At 48.4% G+C, this 17,767-nt stretch overlaps 1 protein-coding gene across 8 annotated transcripts in view; it reads right to left on the minus strand.

Annotated features, from left to right (window-relative positions):
- The window catches only part of LTBP2 (latent transforming growth factor beta binding protein 2), a 175,048-nt gene that overhangs the window by 49,856 nt on the left and 107,425 nt on the right, over nt 1-17,767 (minus strand). For 7 of the 8 annotated variants that reach the window (XM_090033682.1, XM_090033679.1, XM_090033681.1 and 4 more), the window contains 5 exons: nt 11,031-11,212; nt 9,293-9,463; nt 7,118-7,318; nt 6,045-6,310; nt 4,162-4,264 (listed from right to left, as the gene is read on the minus strand). In XM_090033682.1, the coding sequence (XP_089889808.1) occupies nt 4,162-4,264; nt 6,045-6,310; nt 7,118-7,318; nt 9,293-9,463; nt 11,031-11,212 (923 nt within the window). The remainder of the gene's footprint in view (nt 1-4,161; nt 4,265-6,044; nt 6,311-7,117; nt 7,319-9,292; nt 9,464-11,030; nt 11,213-17,767) is intronic. The other variant, XM_090033683.1, reaches the window with a different exon arrangement.

Here is a 17,767-nt window from a genome sequence, read left to right on the forward strand (position 1 = left end):
ACAAGTTCTCCATTTGTCTAGCCCTCGCCTGGCTGCACTTCCATACATTTGAAAGTGTTTACACTGAACTAATTTCTGCCATTTCTGTCTCTGGTTGCTGGAATGTTTGAAATTCCAAGAGTTGTCAGGTCTGGGTCCTGATGCATGGACTCCCCAGGTCAGTCAAGCAGAATTGGGAATTTTATTCTAATACTCGAAATGCCAGAGGCACACAGAGCACGTACCATCACTGAGTTATGGCCTAACAACTTGGAGAGTGTGCAAAATGCAGGCCTTGTCTGACAGACAGATGGGCTCTGAACATGGGGTCTGGATGCTCCTCAGGTGGGGACAACACAGAATGATGAATTCTAAGCATCAAGGGGAAGGCTTCTGAATACCAGCACCTTGACTGGAGAAAAGAGTCTCTAACAGTCTTTCCTCAGACACCAAGAGTTCTTGTTAGAGGAAACTTGGAATGAAACTAGGGACAAAGAGCAGTGATGGCACTCAGAAAATGGGTAAGATGCCTCTGTTCCCCTGCCTCAGTTCTGCCTGAAGCACTAGTGTCAGATGCTATGAGAACACTAGTGTAAAAGCCCATCAACAGCTCAGTGCTGCTTCCTGCATTAGAGCAGCTCAGCTTTCCCCTGTACTGACCTTACCATGTATCTGCTTTACAGCCACTCTGACTTGCTCCTTGTGGTTTGCCGCATGTGGGGCTGTTTAGAGAGCAGCGAATCAGGGATGTGTTCAAAGAAGACAGAGAGGCACATGGAAGCTCTGCACCTTCCCAGCTAGCCTGAGTTTCAGCTAAAATAAGCAGGAGCTGGTTGGTCTCCACAGAAAGGCTCTGTAGAAAAGAACTGCCTGGTGGCACAGGCACTGGGAAGACCCCCAGGGCACACATTCTTTACCATAATTTTTCACATCCCTATGGAAATAACCTGATGAGAGCCAGATAGGCATATGTCCATTTGTCCCTCTTAGCTCAACAAACAGAGAAGCAGCAGTCTGAACAAGAGGCAGCCTCCCCTGAGGTCCAGCTGCTTCTGGAACACAGGGCAAGCAAACAGCCATGGAACTGGGAGCTAACAGACACTTCTAAAATGCAAATGTCTCACCCTGCTGTCTGCAAAGAGCACAGATGGATACTTCATGTTGCAAGGGGTGAAACCTGCTTCCTATGGAAAGTATATTAGTCCTTGCGCCAGTCTCACAGTTGTCACTGATGGCCAAGAAGTCATACACAGAGATCAAGGCCTGGGATATTCAATTCAATACACACTAGTAATGTGGGGCTCATTCCCTGATATTCACCCACCCTGCAAAGTCTGACGGTTGTACTAGACACAGATTTGTGATTATCTTTGAAGTCGATGGAGTTTGGGTCTCTTTGGGTCCAGAAATCCAAGGGTATAAGGCATGGAAGGAACAGCTGAGTCTCTCCCCTATGGCATTTATTGCCAGGAGATACTGGTACCTAGCAAGGATAAGGACGGAAACTCTCTTTGCCAGCTATCAACCAACAGAGCTACCACATGTAACCCCACACTCTGAACAGAGATCAGAGAGAAAAAGAGGAAGTGGAGGATGGGCAGAGAGAACCTGGTGACAGGCAGAGGAAGCGGGCAATGATCTTGAATAGTCACTGGAAACAAAATGCTGGAGGGGTAGGGGAAAAGGCCAGTGTATGACATATTTTCTTGTTTGTACCAAGCCCAATGGCTACATGATCCTTTGCTTGCCACACATGCTCCTGGGCATGCTGGGAGCAGACTGAACAAGGTGGGACAGCACAGAGCTGTGGCAGAGCCCCACAGGCAAGAAGGTGTCAGAAACTTAGTACTTCTCCTCTTTACAAGGTTCTAAGATGCTGATGTTGAAGTCTGTTATTTCAAGGAACGTGGCCCACAGCATTGCCAGATTCTCAGGCTAGCACCATCCCAGCACGAGGCGGCAAAAGAAAGACAGGGAGAGGCAAATAGCTCTAAAAATGCTTGCAAGCAAGAAGAGAGCCTGACTCTGAGGCACTGTGGGAAGGGGCTGGCAGTCTTGTGCCAGGGAATCATTTACCATTTATATCTGTTATCTCCTCAGCAGTCAGACTGTCCAGTTCTCAGAGGTCTGCTTATTCTAGCTTAGTGGGGGCCAAACTTTTTGGTAAATGTACCATGAGATAAGCCCCATATCTTCCCCAACTGCCACTCTGATCCCCTTCCCCTGCCCAATCTGCTGCTCTTACCTGCTTCCTCCCCTATCTGCCACGAGCCACACACAGAAACTGTCTGTGTCATTTGTACCACATGTGCTGCAGGTTGGCTACCTCTGCTCTAGTCCATCTGGAGGGATAGGGGCAAAGGGAAAAGGAAATGGGGGTGAGGAAAAGAATAAGGAGGTGCACAGTTTGCCTCTCTCTCTCTGCAGTGCCCCCTTCTTTCCTTCCTCTTCTCTTAACCTTTGTATTTTAATGACATAATTTCTTTCTATTTAGTACCTCTGCTCCTTGCAAGTCCAGTCATAGCACCTAACAAAGTAGCACAGCCTATGAAAGCTTATGTCCCTCTGATAAAGTTATTCTATAAGACACCACATTGCCCTGCCAGATGCCACACTGATAAGCACAGGACTCCCAGAAGAGATTAAGAAAAGGTGAGGAAGGTGGGAGAAGGGTAGAGGCAGAGGAGAAGTGAAGAGACTCCAGCAGCCTCTGACTGTCTCTCCTGGCACACTCCCTAGCTGGCTAAATATGGCTGGGATGAAAGAAGCCTGTAAAATAAAGGCAGATCTGGCTGGCTGCCCACCCACAGGTTCAAGAGCTATTGGCAGCAGTTATTTGGTCACACAAGTCTCCTTTCCAGTGTAATAATCCCTTCTTCTGACTGTTTGCAGATTTCACACACTCTTCCCACTGGGGGGGCAGCCCATTAAGGGGCTGAAACCTGACTTCCACTCAGGGAGCACCTGGGCCATCTCATGAACCTGCACCTACTCCATCTGGAAAGTGTGGGAGCTCCCCTGCTGAAGGAGTGGAGCAGTGCTTGGCTCCATGGTAGCCAGAGGAGAGCGGGGCAAGCACTATCCTTTTGAGAACAGGCAGAGGCAAGCATACACCTCTGAGCATTATTTTACAACCAGCAAGTCCAAGCAGCCGGGATCCAGTGACTTGTTCAGCTGCTGCTAATTCTGTGTTTCTGCATAAGAGAGAGGACTAAAGAACATAGTACTGATAGGCTAAAGACCATCCCACCCTCCTCAGCAGCCTAGAATCCTACAACCTCACCCAGTCCCTGAAAACACTCTGCCATACCGAGCTTCCCAGGAGGTCAGTGTCCTGCCCATGTTCTCCCTTGCTTGAACTCTGGAATAGCCAAACAAATGTGCCTGCCCACAGGGAGGGGTGTGAAGCAGCCATCCTGAGCAGGGTTAGAATCATTCAGTCCACAGGAAACTCCCTCTACCCCCACAGGGTGTGATTTCTTCCCTGGAAACCACAGCACCCCAGGAACCAGCACTATGGCATGGGTCCAGGGTCCCAGCAAAGCAGCTAAGGATTCCCACTCCCTCCCCCACCATCCCCTGTCAGTGTCCATCTCTGGAGACCAGAAAAACAGAGCTGGATTCCTGTGCCCCTGGAATGGACTCTAAGTGCACTCCTGCCAATTGTTTGATGTAGTGTTATTTCCAGAGCCCCTGCCAAGCCCGCGTCGGGCCTAGAGCAGGCCCGTAACTCTATAGGGCCAAGTCTGCAGCCTCCTAGGCTAATCTAGGGCTGTACCTCCTAAAACCACGGCCCTTGTTTTCCTGTTTCTCCCTCCTAATGTATCTGGCAAGGAGCAAACCACTGGCTGAGTTGGGGTTTTACAGAGGCGGTTTGTGGAGAAAGTGCAGAGTTCTGAGCCAGCACCCAAACCAAACCGCTCCTCCCTGGCGCGTGGGCTGAAGCCAGACCAAAGCAAGCATCGCTCTGGATGCTGTAAGACACTTTCCTCCCCAGGGGCCTTTGACAAAGACCCCCAAACTCTAGGGGACCTGAAGCATTGCCTTGTGCTTCTACAGCTGTCAAGAGCTGCCCCTCTGTTCTGGATCCTCCTAGAAAGCTCAACTCTGTTTATTGAGAAGTCACAGACGGTCACTCTGTATTCTTTCATGGAAACAGTCTTCTCCTGCAGCAGCACTTACCTGGTCGAGGAGGGCATGAGATGCATCTGTTCACTCCCCAGAAAAGCCCTATGCTGCCACAGCAATCCTCAAACTTGGTCAAACCCAGCAGTGGGTTAGCACACTGAGGAGGGAAGGGGAGAAGAGAAGTCAGGTGTCTCAGGGAGAGGGACTGAGCCATACAGCCTTCCCAGCTGCTGTCTGCCTCTCGAGCATAGCAGAACCCAAGCCAGGGCAGTGTGACAGGACAATAAGGGGAGTATAGCCACACTCCACTGTGAAGGTGGGAAGCAGAGTCAGCACAGGGGATGCCTGCCTTCTGCTAGACACTAATACAGCCTTCATCACAAAGCTCCCTGCAAGAACAGACCAGGGCCAGGGATACAGTTTAAGACAGTAAACAGTCTCACAGACAGACAAATATGAGCCTCCCTGTGACTGTGCCCCGTGGAGGAGATGGAGGCACTACACAGAACAGAGAGCAGCCAGACGTGATATTTCTCAGCAAAGCCCTGGATAAGGCAAGTGCTTGTTTTTAGCCGCACACTGATTAACCAGTGAGATGGGTGCACAGCCTCAGCCCTTGGGGGGTCCTGTGGTCAGGTGCCTTTGTTTACTTAATGAGTCTCTCTTTCCCTTAGCAAGGCCCTCTGGATTACAGGCTCCCCCATCAGAGCTGAGCTGTCGCAGTCCACAGGCCAAATCTGGCCCTCATCCATGTGAAAGATGGCCCCATGCCCAGTGCTCACATTCCAATCAACTCAGCTTTAAACTGCAATGGAAGAGACAAACACTTCCTGCCTGGGCTCCTCGCCGTCACCCAGTCTACTCGGTCACAGCCCTGGCTTTAGTTAAACAAAGTATGAGCACAGCAAGGGCAGCCCTTCCGCCCATCACAGAGCTCCCCCAAGCAGGTGTATGGGATCCAAGAGTGAACAAAGGTCTCTTTCACTTGGCCTTTAAACTGGCCACTTGCAGGACATACTTACTGGGGCTGAGGTCGGCTTTATGGAACTCTCAGCTTTATGGAACAGACAGCTCAATGGGGCTTTTCCAACCCTTTGTTCACGTATAAAATGTTTGGAGCCTGATCTCATTTATTTTTGCTTTAGGAAATTGTTAAGAATTAATCCAGCTGAAAACGTCTTGGATGGAAACTAGTAAATGATGGGAAAGAAACCAGCAGGCAAGCAGCATGAGAGCTGAACATATTCTGAGAGGGAGAGAGGGAAACAGCCTGAGCTATCAGCCTGTAGCAATCATCCATGGGGATTCACAGGTGTTCTGCTGGGCCCCAGGGACCTTCAGTACTTTTCCACTGATTCAACAGAATCACAGAAACCCATGGAAAACGGCAGAATAGAAAGTACAATAAACAGAGAGCAGAGGCGAGGGAGCTCATTGCATGCTTCTGGTTCCTAAGTTCTAAGGAACCTGCACGGGAAGGCAACATTCCATGAAAATTAGACTCTCGTTTGCTACATGAGAAGGAGAGGAATTTTCCTATGCTTTATATATTTTCTACAATAACCAGAGCAGATCCAGAAATGTTCCTATAAATAGGGCTATTTTAAGGAGCCAATGTATGAAAGACACCAGGGCTGAGCTATGCAGTCACAGGGCACGGCATGGTCAGGGCAGCCGCTTTGCATCACACTGACAGGCAGGGGCAAAGGGCTGTTTCTCTCCTGGTGGGTCACACCCATGCATCACATCACTGCAAAGGCATCTGGATGCTGTCCGTGTGTCACTTTAACCAGCCTGCCATCCACATAGGTACTATACATGTTCTGCTCACATCACACACATGCACTACCCCATTCAGGTATGCCTGCACACACCATACATGCATATGCTGCTCAACACATGCCTGTGCTTCAAAGCAGGACAGGTTCAGTTCTTACCTGTCCGTTTATGGCCTCTTGAAAACACCTTCCCATAATCTCTTGGGGCCCCTGATGCTGGCCACTCTCTGTGGTGATGCTGTTGCCATTGCCATTGCTGTAGCTGTATTGTGTCCCAGTTGGTAGCTGAGACATTGGTACAGCCTCAACACTGTTCTCTTCTGATTGTTCTGAGTCGCTCCGCACTCTGGCCACTTGGTGGATCTGCACAGTGGCCTCTGGAGGGTGGTTGATGTGGACATTCACCAGGGAGGGGTTTAGAGAAGCTGGAAGATGAGTTTAGAACAACCTTGTAACAATTGGGCTATGCTTGCCCCCTGACCTGCTTGGCATCAAAATAGCTTCTTGCCTGCCAAAAGGTAACAATGGAGGGGATACAGACCTCTCTGGGATGCCTACTCTGGGTAATCCAAAAGGAGGCCATGTCTTGGAGGAAAGCCTTTGCCTGCTCTCCTAGCCAGGCAACCTCCATGGGCCTTTTTCAGTGATCTAAAACCAACCCCTCAAGACTCTGCAGAGCGCTACTTCAGCACATCATGCTGTGTTACTGAGCAGTTGTGGTGAGGGAGATTTGATGCACAATTGAAAGAAGCTAGAGTTCCCATGGCAGCATTCACAAACTCCTTTCAGGACTCAGACTGCTCAACACAGAGGGTCAAAATCTACCTATTGGGCACAGGGCCAGCTCCTACTGACTTCAGCCATGGGTGCTTTCCAGAAAGAGAGAGGTCACACAGACCTTGGTGCCCCTCTGTTGCCCACTCAGGCTCTTCACCCTCTGTACCCTCATGCAGTCTTACTTGTCCCTATGGGCTCTCACAATTTCCTACATTCCCCTGTGTGTGCCTGCACCCTTTCCTGCTACCACTCACTGCCAGCCCTGCTCCGGGAGCCCTGCATCTAATTACTCACTGGTCTGGAAAGGAAAATGTGAGACACTAGAATACATGGATACTTGCTTCTGTTGCTGACTTCAGAGGGGACTTGAGAGAGTAGAAATGTTTAGCCACAAGGCGGGGGGATTGTGGGCATCCTGGAAGAGGGAGCTGATACCAGGATGGAGTGGCACTCACCAAGCTGGTTGGACAGAGGTAGTGTATAGGTGGAATGCTTCATGGAGCCATTGGCTGGGGTATTTGGGACTTTCCCTGTTTGTTTGTTTTCCAGTTTTGGAGCCGGCAGGTGGCAAAACTTTCCTGTAGAGTTAGATGGGCACCAGCACTCATCTCTGCCCACACAGCGCCCTCCATTCAGGCAAGGGATCTGGCAGAAGTCTGCAAGGCAAGAAGTCTGCTTAAAAGAGGTTTTACTTACTCCCTCTAGCCAGTGAATAGTCCCAGGTTCTTTGACTGGTCAGCCTGGCAGCCTTCCCTTCAATTCTCAGCAGAGAGCCAGGCCCCATCATTTTTTGTAAGCCACCTTGGGATCTCTACTAAGAGTCACTAACCATCAGGTAAGAAATGAAGCCACCCACCCTGTCCTAAATGCAGTATGCAGCAAGTACCTTCAGTCAGAGGCTGAAGCAGATCAGTGCCCATTTGGGCTTAGAGCAGGGAAGGGCTATTATTTCGGGTGGAGGGTCGCTTACTGAGTTTTGGCATGCCATTGAGGGCCGCATGACAGGCAGACAGGAGCAGATAAATATTAATTTTCTTAATTTTGAGGGGCCTCGTGGGCCAGATAGAATGGCCTGGTGGGCCACATCCGGCCCCTGGGCCACGTTTTGCCCACCCCTGGCTTAGAGACTCATATGCCCTGCTGAGCAGTCCACAGACTCAGGATGGTATTGCAGGCACAAGCAGGATCCCTCAGAGGGGTGGGAGCTAATATACCATTACATGGAAGAGTCAGCTTAATCCCTGCCCTCAGCTTCAGACCCTGCAAGAAACCTCTTTGAGTAGGATCACTATTCATAACAAGCCAAAGGGAGGTTAGTAGGTGGAGGAGGGAGACAGCAGGCAAAGGGCTCTGGGTATGAAACCTCTCTCTGTGCCTGTCCCATGTTGGTCAGCAGCTGATGCTGTGAAAGAATGGGATGAAGCACAGGAGTCAGAAAAACAGGAATAATCTATCTGTACAGGCTTAATGAAGCATCCACATCTGAAACCACAAGTTGTCCCTTTCAAGCCTTGTCACAGGGTTGGATGAAGAGTGTGGCTCAGTCTGTCCCAATGACATGAGGCTTCTGCAGGAAGCAGAATTTCCTAACAAGTCAGTCTTTCTGCAGCATGCAATGAGACACTCCTGCTTCAGGCCCTCGACAGTCTGTTAGATACAGGCTAGGAGATGGGTACCCATCATGATCAAAGGCCTTTGCTTAGAGATTACTCGTCCACTTGGCTCAGTCCTCAGCTCAGCCAGAGTTTCACTGCAAGCTGCCCTGGTTTTGTGGGGCATGAGCTTGTCTTATATCCCTCAAAGTCACAGAAGCTGGCACTGAAATGGTTCCTTTTTGGGTTCCTCTAGTCCAATGATTCTCAACCAGGGAGCCAGGCAATGTTAGCACTACTAGTGTGCAAAAATGATTCACAGGATAAACCCAGAGTTTTCAGGTAGGAATCCACAGTGTTCAAAACATTGTGTCCTGTTGTGGTCTTTTTGAGTTCTTTGCAATAGAAAAATTAATCTATTATTTTTCTGTAGTCAAAAAGAGTGAAAACTAAGGGCTAGAACTGTCTAAGGTGTGCTTTGCATCTAATGAAGTTGGGAACCACTGCTCTAGTCCATCTCCACCTCCACTGGATTGTTTTCCACAGCCAGGTTCCTGGCATGAGGGGCAGATGACCAGCCCTGCCCAACTCACCATATGGCAAAGGAAATCCCTGGGCAGACCCATTATCTGTGAAACAAGAGGAAAGTTTTCAGCAGTCTGGTCCATTGGAACAATTCACAACTTGCAGCCAGCTCTCCTGGCTGCCACGTGAGTGAAAGGAGAGAACAAGAGGAAATTAGGTGATGAAAGTCAGCCCCAAGCCTGGATGCCAAGTAAAGCAGCAAGCTGGCTCTGACTGGGAGTGGGGCTGAGTTCTGTCTGTTACTGTGACTGAAACCCATGTCCTCTTTTGATATGTACCTCCAGAGAAAGTGAAGGTGTAGCCCCTGACAGGGAGAGAGAGATGTTTTTCTAGGCAGAGAAAAAGGCTGCTTTCCTGAGCTCTGAGTCTGTAGAGTCTTCCCTCTCTTAGAGAGAGAGAGACATAAAAGGGGAATCCAGGGAAAAAGATAGCTAGAGACGCAGGAATACTCACAGATGCGGAAGCCAGACTTGGGATCATGGTCATGCCCCCCTTGGCTGTACAGGGTGGTGGTGTCCCCTTTCTCACAACTATTGTAGCAGCGGCCTCTCTGGCAAGTCTGTTTGCAGATCGTGGGAGTGAAGACAATCTTAATTTTCCGGATCTTCTCCGTCAAATTGGCACCTGTGAGAGAAAAGGACAGTGAAAAGGGGAAGCAGCATTGCCAAGCCATAGGGATGTGTGTAGCCCTCACTGCAGAACATCTACATGGTAGGCAGGCACCAGGGCAGCTGTAGCCAAGCACCTTCTCCAACTGGGCTACTGCTTTGGTATCACTGCAGCAAGGGAGCCTCTTTCAGACTGTAAGGGAGTCTGCCTGCCCTTTGCTCCTAATATCAAGGTCAGACTGTTCCTCTGATTCTGGATACTGCTTTGTGTCCTGTCAGCACTAACTAGGGCTTTTCTACATGGGGAAATTTACCAGCAAGATTCTTTCTCTAGTTTTGCCAGGGAAATGCTCTATAAGAGTGCATTTTTCTCGACTAGCCAATTCCACTTCCAAAGCAACACATGCTAATCTGGAAAAGGTGTCTCTGCATGGGACATCATACTGGCAAAACCAGAGGTAGAACTATACTGGTATCATTGAGCTGTGACAGACAAGCTCTGGCACATATCCTGATTTCTAGGTATTTACCTGGACATTTCCCTAACATTTCCAAATTAGCCAAAAGAGGTGGGTCACTGGACATTCAAAGGTCTGAAAAAATAGGCATCAGGCAGAGCTTTCCCATAATCCTGAGCTAGCTGGCTATATACTACCAGGACATTAGAAAGCCTCCAGAGGCAAGCCCTGATCACAGCTTATGAGTTAAATAGCTGCAAAAGACATTTTGAGTGTGTTTTAATCTATCATTTACTGCATCTGGCTAGGCCATGCTGAGCCACGCAGCACTTGCTCCACAAGCACCATCTCCTAAACTGGAAGTAGTGCAGATGCATCAGCGCAGTGCTCCGTCATGCAGTAACTGAGTGGTATAAACGTCTCCTTTATATCGTCTCAAGCCAGAGCCCATATGATCAGGGTTCTTTCTTGGAAATCTCATGTAGTGCGTACTCAGCAACTTTCCCTTACTTTTTTGCACCTTACAAGGTATGTCAGAGGTTATACACTCAGAGCCAATCACATGGCAGGGAACTGCATCATTCCTACCCTTTGATTGGGTGAGGCAATTCTCTTCCAGTATAAAGACTTCAGTATAATCAGCTGACACAATTCTCTTTCAGTATATCCAGCCCAAGTTTCAGTTTCCCTGAGAAAACTGCTCACAAAGCTCCTCTCCTTCCCACCTTATAGTTCACCCTCGCAAAATGGGGCTGCTTCTCCGAATCATACTGGTCTTCCCCAGTTTCTCACTCTCCTGCCTGCCCAGTGGCCTTGTGCAGGGAAAACAAAGTTCTTTTGCTGAATTCTCTTGCACTCGCTGCTTTCCAGGAGGCTCTTTCCCCTCACCTCAACTCCATGCATCTCTCTACATTGCTTGTTTCCTTTTCCCAAAGCTCACCTTTGCACTTTGAGAACTAAATCCCAATGCATGTAGCCTACAGCCCTCTCCAGGGTATCAGGCAGATGGCCTCAGCCTCTGTGTGCTTGCTATCCCTCATCATAAATGCAGTCAGCGTTATGCCTTCCTGAGGAGATCCCACAGAGAAGAGCCCTCAGAGATACTGGTTGTCCAGGTCGTCTTACCCCATGGAGGTATTGCATGCTGTTGAGAGGCTGCATTCAGTCCAGAGTTTCTCTGTGCATGTCCATTCCCACTGGGTAGAACATTGGATGTTAGCTGAGTGTTGACAGCTGGGTAGCGTCGGACAGTGCGTGAAGACCCCGTGTGCTGGGAGGAAACAGGGGAACCCATTCTGTCCCGAGTCCTGTGGAAGAGAAAGCCAAGCTGACATCCATTACAGGTGACTGTAGTGTACTGGAGGTACCTACAGCACCTCCTCACCCTGTGCCTCACGTGCTAACCCAAACTCCTCTGCCCCTGCTATGCCATATGCAAAAGCTCAATCTGTAGGATCTGTGCCCTGAGCTTCATTCATTCCAGACTCTTTCTGGTCTTCCTGTTTCACTGCAGTACTCCCGCCAAGGGCCTCTCCTAATGCTGTTCAGGACACATTTTCCACAGGGCTTTCTAGCACACAGCTGTCTGCCCTCACCACTACCACGGCAATGTGCCAGTGGCCCCAGATAATACAGTGTTCAGCAAGGTCATTAAATGAAGGTATGGATACCAACAGGCAGGCTGCACCCACCTCCCTAGAAAACATCATAATTCAAGCACCAATCCCAATGCCAGTAGGAGCACAGCTGTCTTCAGCTCTTCCCACTTTATGCATGAACTACAGCCTACAGCACTCAATATAAGGGAAAACTCTCTGATGAGTGCACATAGTTGCTGAGAGGTGCAGGAGAGCTGCAGCGTCCCTGTACCCCCCTGAGCCAAAGATAGCACAGACCCAGGGGATGGATAAGATACAGTGATAAGAGGGAAGCTGTAATAAAGTTGAGGGTGTAACTTGACTCACCCTGATGTGCTGTAGATGTCACAAGAGAACACCAAAACCTTCTGTCCCCACAGTTAAACAAACTGTCAAAGCACCCAAGCACTAGGCAGTGACACCAAGTCTGCTATCTATGTGGCCACACTCAAGTCTATCCCCTGGCTGCAATGCCAGAACACAATGCATCTAGAGATGACGCTGGAACCATTCCTATGCCCCAGTGTGGGAAGTTTCATGCAGCAAGGGAACAAACACACACTGAATAACCAAGAAAAAACAGTTTGGAACTACTCAGAGACAGATGACAGCCTCTTCACTGCTGCCTGGAACACCAGCTCTGTCGCCCATCCTTCTGTGCATCTCTCAATTCAACTTCTGGCAGGAATAGGAGACTGCAGGCTACCTCATCCAAATGAGCTCCTTCCCCAATTCCTGTCACTGTCCTACAGGCTCTGGACACAGGTTCTCCAAACAAACCTAAGACATGTGCACTGGAGTGTCTGAGCAGAGAAAGACATAGGCAGCACTGACTGCTCTCCCACAGCATATAACAAGAACCCCCACCTCAGTCACTGCAGGGAGCAGATTCAGTCCTGTTGGCCAATCTGCTTGGTACAGTCATTTCATCTCACACCTAGGGTTCATTATCTTTTAAACTGTCACACCTGTTGTAAGACACCAGGTGCCTATTCCTCCAAAAAGGCAGAAACAGCACCAGGTTACAGCTGATGTTCTAGCTGGCATCCATTTCAAATGAATCTGATAATGAAAATAATAGCTATGCTATCCAGCTGCTGAAATCCGCTTGGAAGCTGAGAGCTGCCTTCAGATCTAGTCAGGCTGCCCCTTATGGCAGTCTTATCTCTTCATTCTTTCAGAAAAACGTGGGACAGCTTTTCAATAAGGAAACAAAGCTGGAGCTAACACACATGCCCCTCTGCCCTGGGTGTAGTGACAGGTGTGGTGGTGTCCTAGTGCTGTCTTCAGCCTGTTCCCAGCAGCAGGGCTGCTTATACACAGACTATCTGGGAAGCTCAATCAAGTCATGCCTTTCTCTCAGGTGTCTTTTTTGTTACGTGTCCTATCTGAGATCGTTGATGACAAGTATTTACAGAATTTGCAGGTTCGTTAGATATGACAGGGCCGCAGAGCGCTTCTGCCATGGCTGTTACGGCAGTTGGAACTTTCAGAAGTGATTTATGAAGTTGAAATAATTCTCTGAGCTTTGATGCTGCCCTAGGGAGTGCTGGGGTCAGGAAGTGCACTGGCTCTTTCTAACTCACCCTCCCCCACCCCAGATTTAAGTGGTTTTTTGCATGTTTATCTCACTGTGGGAGCTTCCTCAGAGGCATGTGTTCTCAATTTCATCTTAGGCACTGACAATGACCAGAGATGCAGCAGAAATAGGAGCCAAGCCAAGAAAACAAACAAACCAACTATGGCCCATGAATGTCATAAATGAAGCAAACATGACAAAGGGGCTCAGTCCCACAATATTTTTCAGTCATTTCATTTATGGGTTTTGGCATTTTACAGGAGCCAAGCAGGAGAATGTGAAGCCACATCCTGCTCTCAAGGCCAAGCTGGTAGCTTCCACTCTGCTCCCCCAGAGCAGAGTTCTCTGTATTAACCCAACTACTTGCCTTATGTCTTGGGCTGCTCCCTTCACAGTCCCATGCTGCTATACTAGCTTCCAACTCCCCTTCACTGACCAGCAGCACAGGGCTTCCAGGGTGTTTTGTCTTTTTCAACAGATGCCTGTATTCACTCTATATTCTACAGCAGTAGTGTTAAACACACAGCCTCATCATCTGGCCCCAGTGCTGGCCCTGGGTCTGAATTCACCCAGCCTAGCCCCATGGACAGGGCCAGGACACACACTGCATGTCTGACCACTCTGGGAACTGTGCTGCATACAATGCCTGATCCAGCCAGTCCAGAACCAGCCCTGCATGTACATGGCAGGCATCACATGTGGTGCAGTCCCAGACCAGCTGCCAGGGGCACACTACAACACAGTCTGGCAGAGGTGGGCAGCATGTGTAGCAGAGCGCTGGCTTCAGTTGTTCTGGGATCAACACTACATGAGACACCTGCCTGAGCTGGACTGCACCACCTGCAGTGCCTGCCCCAGCCACTCAGGATATGTGCTTGCAGCAGGTGCCAAAGGCACTAATTCCAGCATGGAGTAGGGAAGGGTTTGTTGCTCAATTCGGCCCTTGGACTAACCCTGTGTCACTCATTCAGCCTGCTGGGTAGATGAGTTTGACACCCCTGCTCTACATCTCAAACAAGATACTAGTTAAGGTGAGGATTTTCAAAGAAATGTAAAGGGTATTAGACAGTGATATAACCCGGGTGGGGCAAAAGGGGGTGAGACGGGACCCTGAGCTGGTTAATGCTATGAGAATACAAACTCCGTCAGGGGAGATACTCAATTACAGGACAGCTAAATTTAGGGATGAAAAACCCCAACTTTAATAATTAGGGAAAATACTACAATGGAAGTGGGGAAGACAGAATATAACCTCAAAGTTTAAAACTCAGTATCTCCTAATGCTTTTCATCTCACCCCTGGCCAGGACTTACTTCACAGTCCACAGGTGGTTCCAGTGGCAGGCAGGAATCTGCAACCTCTGCAGCCAGGGTTAGAATTACACTCCGACTCCTGGGGGCAGCCTGCAGTGGTGACAGCTGGAAGCCAGAAGAAGCCACCGCTGCAGCCAGACCTGCTGCCACCACCTGACTGCTTAGAAAGGTGTGGGGAAGACCAGGGGCTCTCATCTGTTATGGTGGGGAGGGGCTCTCATCTCTTATGGGGGAGGTCAGCCATCCTGAACCCGCCCAGTAATTTGAACCCTGTCCACAGTGAACTTCTCCTCATTGCTGGAGGCCTCAGCTTCTGTGCTTCCCTTAGCAAGATGCCTCTGCCCCACAGCTCCAGCCTTTTTCAGTTGCTGTCACCGCATGGCAGACTTTCTTAATCAACATCTTGGGCTTTGCACCAGCAGGTTTCCATGGACTCCAGCAGCCTGCAGAGTCACTTACCATCCAGAGGGCAGAGAACAATTAGCAGAGCTACACCCAGCCCCCCTGCAATCCAGTGATTAACCCTTTCCCTGCCAGAACAAAATCCATCTAAAGAAACCCTTTCAAAATATAACATCCAAGCAACAATGGAACCACATAATCATCATAGGGGGCAACTGCCCCAAGTGCCAACTTGGGAGAGGGGGGATGGAAAAAAAGCAGAAGTAACTGCTCCCCTGTGTCCTGGATGCTGCTCAGCGGTGTCCCTATGCTACTGGTATTAGATGCCAAGATTCCAAAAGCTAATTCCTTCAGGCTCCCTTAAAAATCCCAACCTGAGAGCCCTTTGCAACTAAGCCTAGCCAGCCCTCAAGCCCTATGCCCACCCTGACTCAATTCAGGTCCTCACCTTTCAAACTAAAGCTGCTCTGGGTCAAAAGAGATATGTCTGCCCACTTAAGTACCCCCTGGGGTTTGGCCCCCCAATTAATGGTCATTACAATCCACCCAGCATCTTTAGAAAACACAGTTTATTAAATGAGGGGTGCTCAGACTTTGCCATAACCAGGACCTTGCCTCTCCTTCCAGTTGTTGTCACCTGGTCTATATCATAGTATCACAGTGCTTAGGGTCAGAAGGGACCTAAGCAGATCATCAGCTCCGACCCCCTGCCCTGGGCAGGAACAGGTGCCAGGGTCATATCACCCCAGCCAAATAATCTCTCTTTCTCTCTCCAGGGTGCCTCAGCACAGGGCCTCCACAGCACATAGAGCTGAGGGAGCAGGCAGCTTTCTCCGTGTTTGTCCCAGTGCATGCCACTTTGACATAATTTGTGCCACTTTTTTTCAGGGTTTTTTGCTTTTGCTACTGGGAAAACCCAGAAATTTTGCTCCAGTTATGCAAATTAGGAGCACCATGCACAGATTAATGAGCTCTGTGGTGCCACAAACCTTATGTGCCTGTACGTCTGGATCTGGCCTGTAAGTCTAGGCGGAAGCACTGTCAAGCAGAAGTAAAAATCGAGTCTAAGGGCTCTTTAACAGGTTTTCCTTGCTCTGCTCCCTTCTTTGTACATTCTGCTGCTGTCAACACAAGGATGAAGGAGCCAGGCCCTGCTCCATAATAAACAGTTGGGGCTCTGAGCCTGAGTTCAAGCAGCTGAGTGGGAAAGTTCTCTAGCTTCAAATACATGTTCCCATCTGGTCTCCCTGTCTTTCCCACTCATGTTGCTCCATCCTCATCTTCCCTCCCTTACTTGATTATGGAATATCCTCATGGCAATGACTGTCGCTGCTGTGGTGGAAAATCATATCAGCTCATAAAAGCTGTCAAAAGACAAGGTGTGGAAGGCGATTTGGTTTTATGGGACGCTGGGCCACATTCCAATGGAAGCGAGCGCTATACAAATGGGACAGTCTGCATCTCACAGGTTAGAGTCCAATATTCCCAGATGCCACCTAGCTGGAGCAGTCCAAAAGAATCAGCTAACCATGTAAGGGGAGAGTGCTAAGAAGCAAGCGTGGTGCCAACTCAGACTCAGCGTGTTGTGAATAAACTGAGCCAAGGTGGCAAACAATGCAAAGGGTAATAAGCAAAAGGAACTGGAAGGTCCTATGGATTGGAGATTTGCAGTAACTGATTTAGTGAAGCACAGTGGAACAATTGTCATGATTGGAATGTTAAAATCACTGATAAAAGAATACGTAAAGGAGCAGGGGGAAGATGGCACTTTATATTAAATATACCATGACCTGTTTAAGAATTAGTGATAACTCAGAGCAATTGGATCTTGCATGGTTCAAGCTGCTAAACAACATAGATCAGATGTGGGTAATGGTGGGGATGGGTTACAGAATCAGAGGTTTATACCAGAGAAAAGACAGAGTTAGTTTGTGAGCACCTGCCTATAAAGCGTGGAAAAAAACCCAAAAATCTGTGTTGTGATGGGTGACATCAATCTGGAACCTGTGCTGGCAGCCCTATGTGGCCAGAAGTAAAACATCATTACAGATTCTAAACAATTATCTTTTTTGGTTTAAATCACCAAAGATAGGACACCTGACCAGAGGCAGTTGTTTTTCAAATTGCATTTTGATGGATAAAGATTAAATAATTGGGGGAAGGGAAGTAGGTGGATGCCTAGCAACCAGTGATTTTGATACAAGCACATTCAATAGGGGCACACAGAGAACAATCCCAACCAATAATATAGAGACCGTTGATACTTCAAAAAAGATAATTAATTTCCCAAAGTCAAGGAAAATGACAAGCAGAACTGAACTGGAGAAAACAGCAAAAAAAAAAATGTGACTGAAAATTGGAAGTTCTTAAAGAGGAGTTCTTAAAGTGATTTTGCAATCAAGAGAAGGAAGCTTTTGTGAAAAGCCCACCTTGTTTCTGTGGTCAAGGCAAGAATTAGAAAGTAATGGAATACAGCCAGAAATCAATATAAATTGGAAGCTATAGAAATGCCTAAGTGAGGCTAAAGACGTCTGGGGAAAAATCCATGGCTGACAAAGCTAAGGACAAGAAAGAAAGAATACAAAATATCAGAAGAAAAGAAATTATAGTGACAGTATCATCCCATTACTAGTCAGAGATTCTAAAACTGTTTCTAGTGATGCAGAAACAGCAGAAGTATTCAATAAATAGTTATCTTAGGTATTTGGTAAGAAATGGGATTTTAATTTGTATCATGAAGAAATGAAGAAAGTTCCATTAGTGACTAAGGGGGATGTTGCAACATCTCCTAGAGACAAATATTTTAAAATCACCGGGTCTTGACGACTTAGTCCAATACAAATTAAGACTCTCTGGCTGAGAATCTCTGTTTTGCTAACATTTATTTTCACTGGATCTTGGAATACTGTGGAAATTCCAGATTGGAAGAGT

Source organism: Crocodylus siamensis, chromosome 2 (genome assembly GCF_052110815.1).
Source record: "Crocodylus siamensis isolate JL-2025a chromosome 2, ASM5211081v1, whole genome shotgun sequence".
Classification (NCBI taxonomy): Eukaryota; Metazoa; Chordata; order Crocodylia; family Crocodylidae; genus Crocodylus; species Crocodylus siamensis.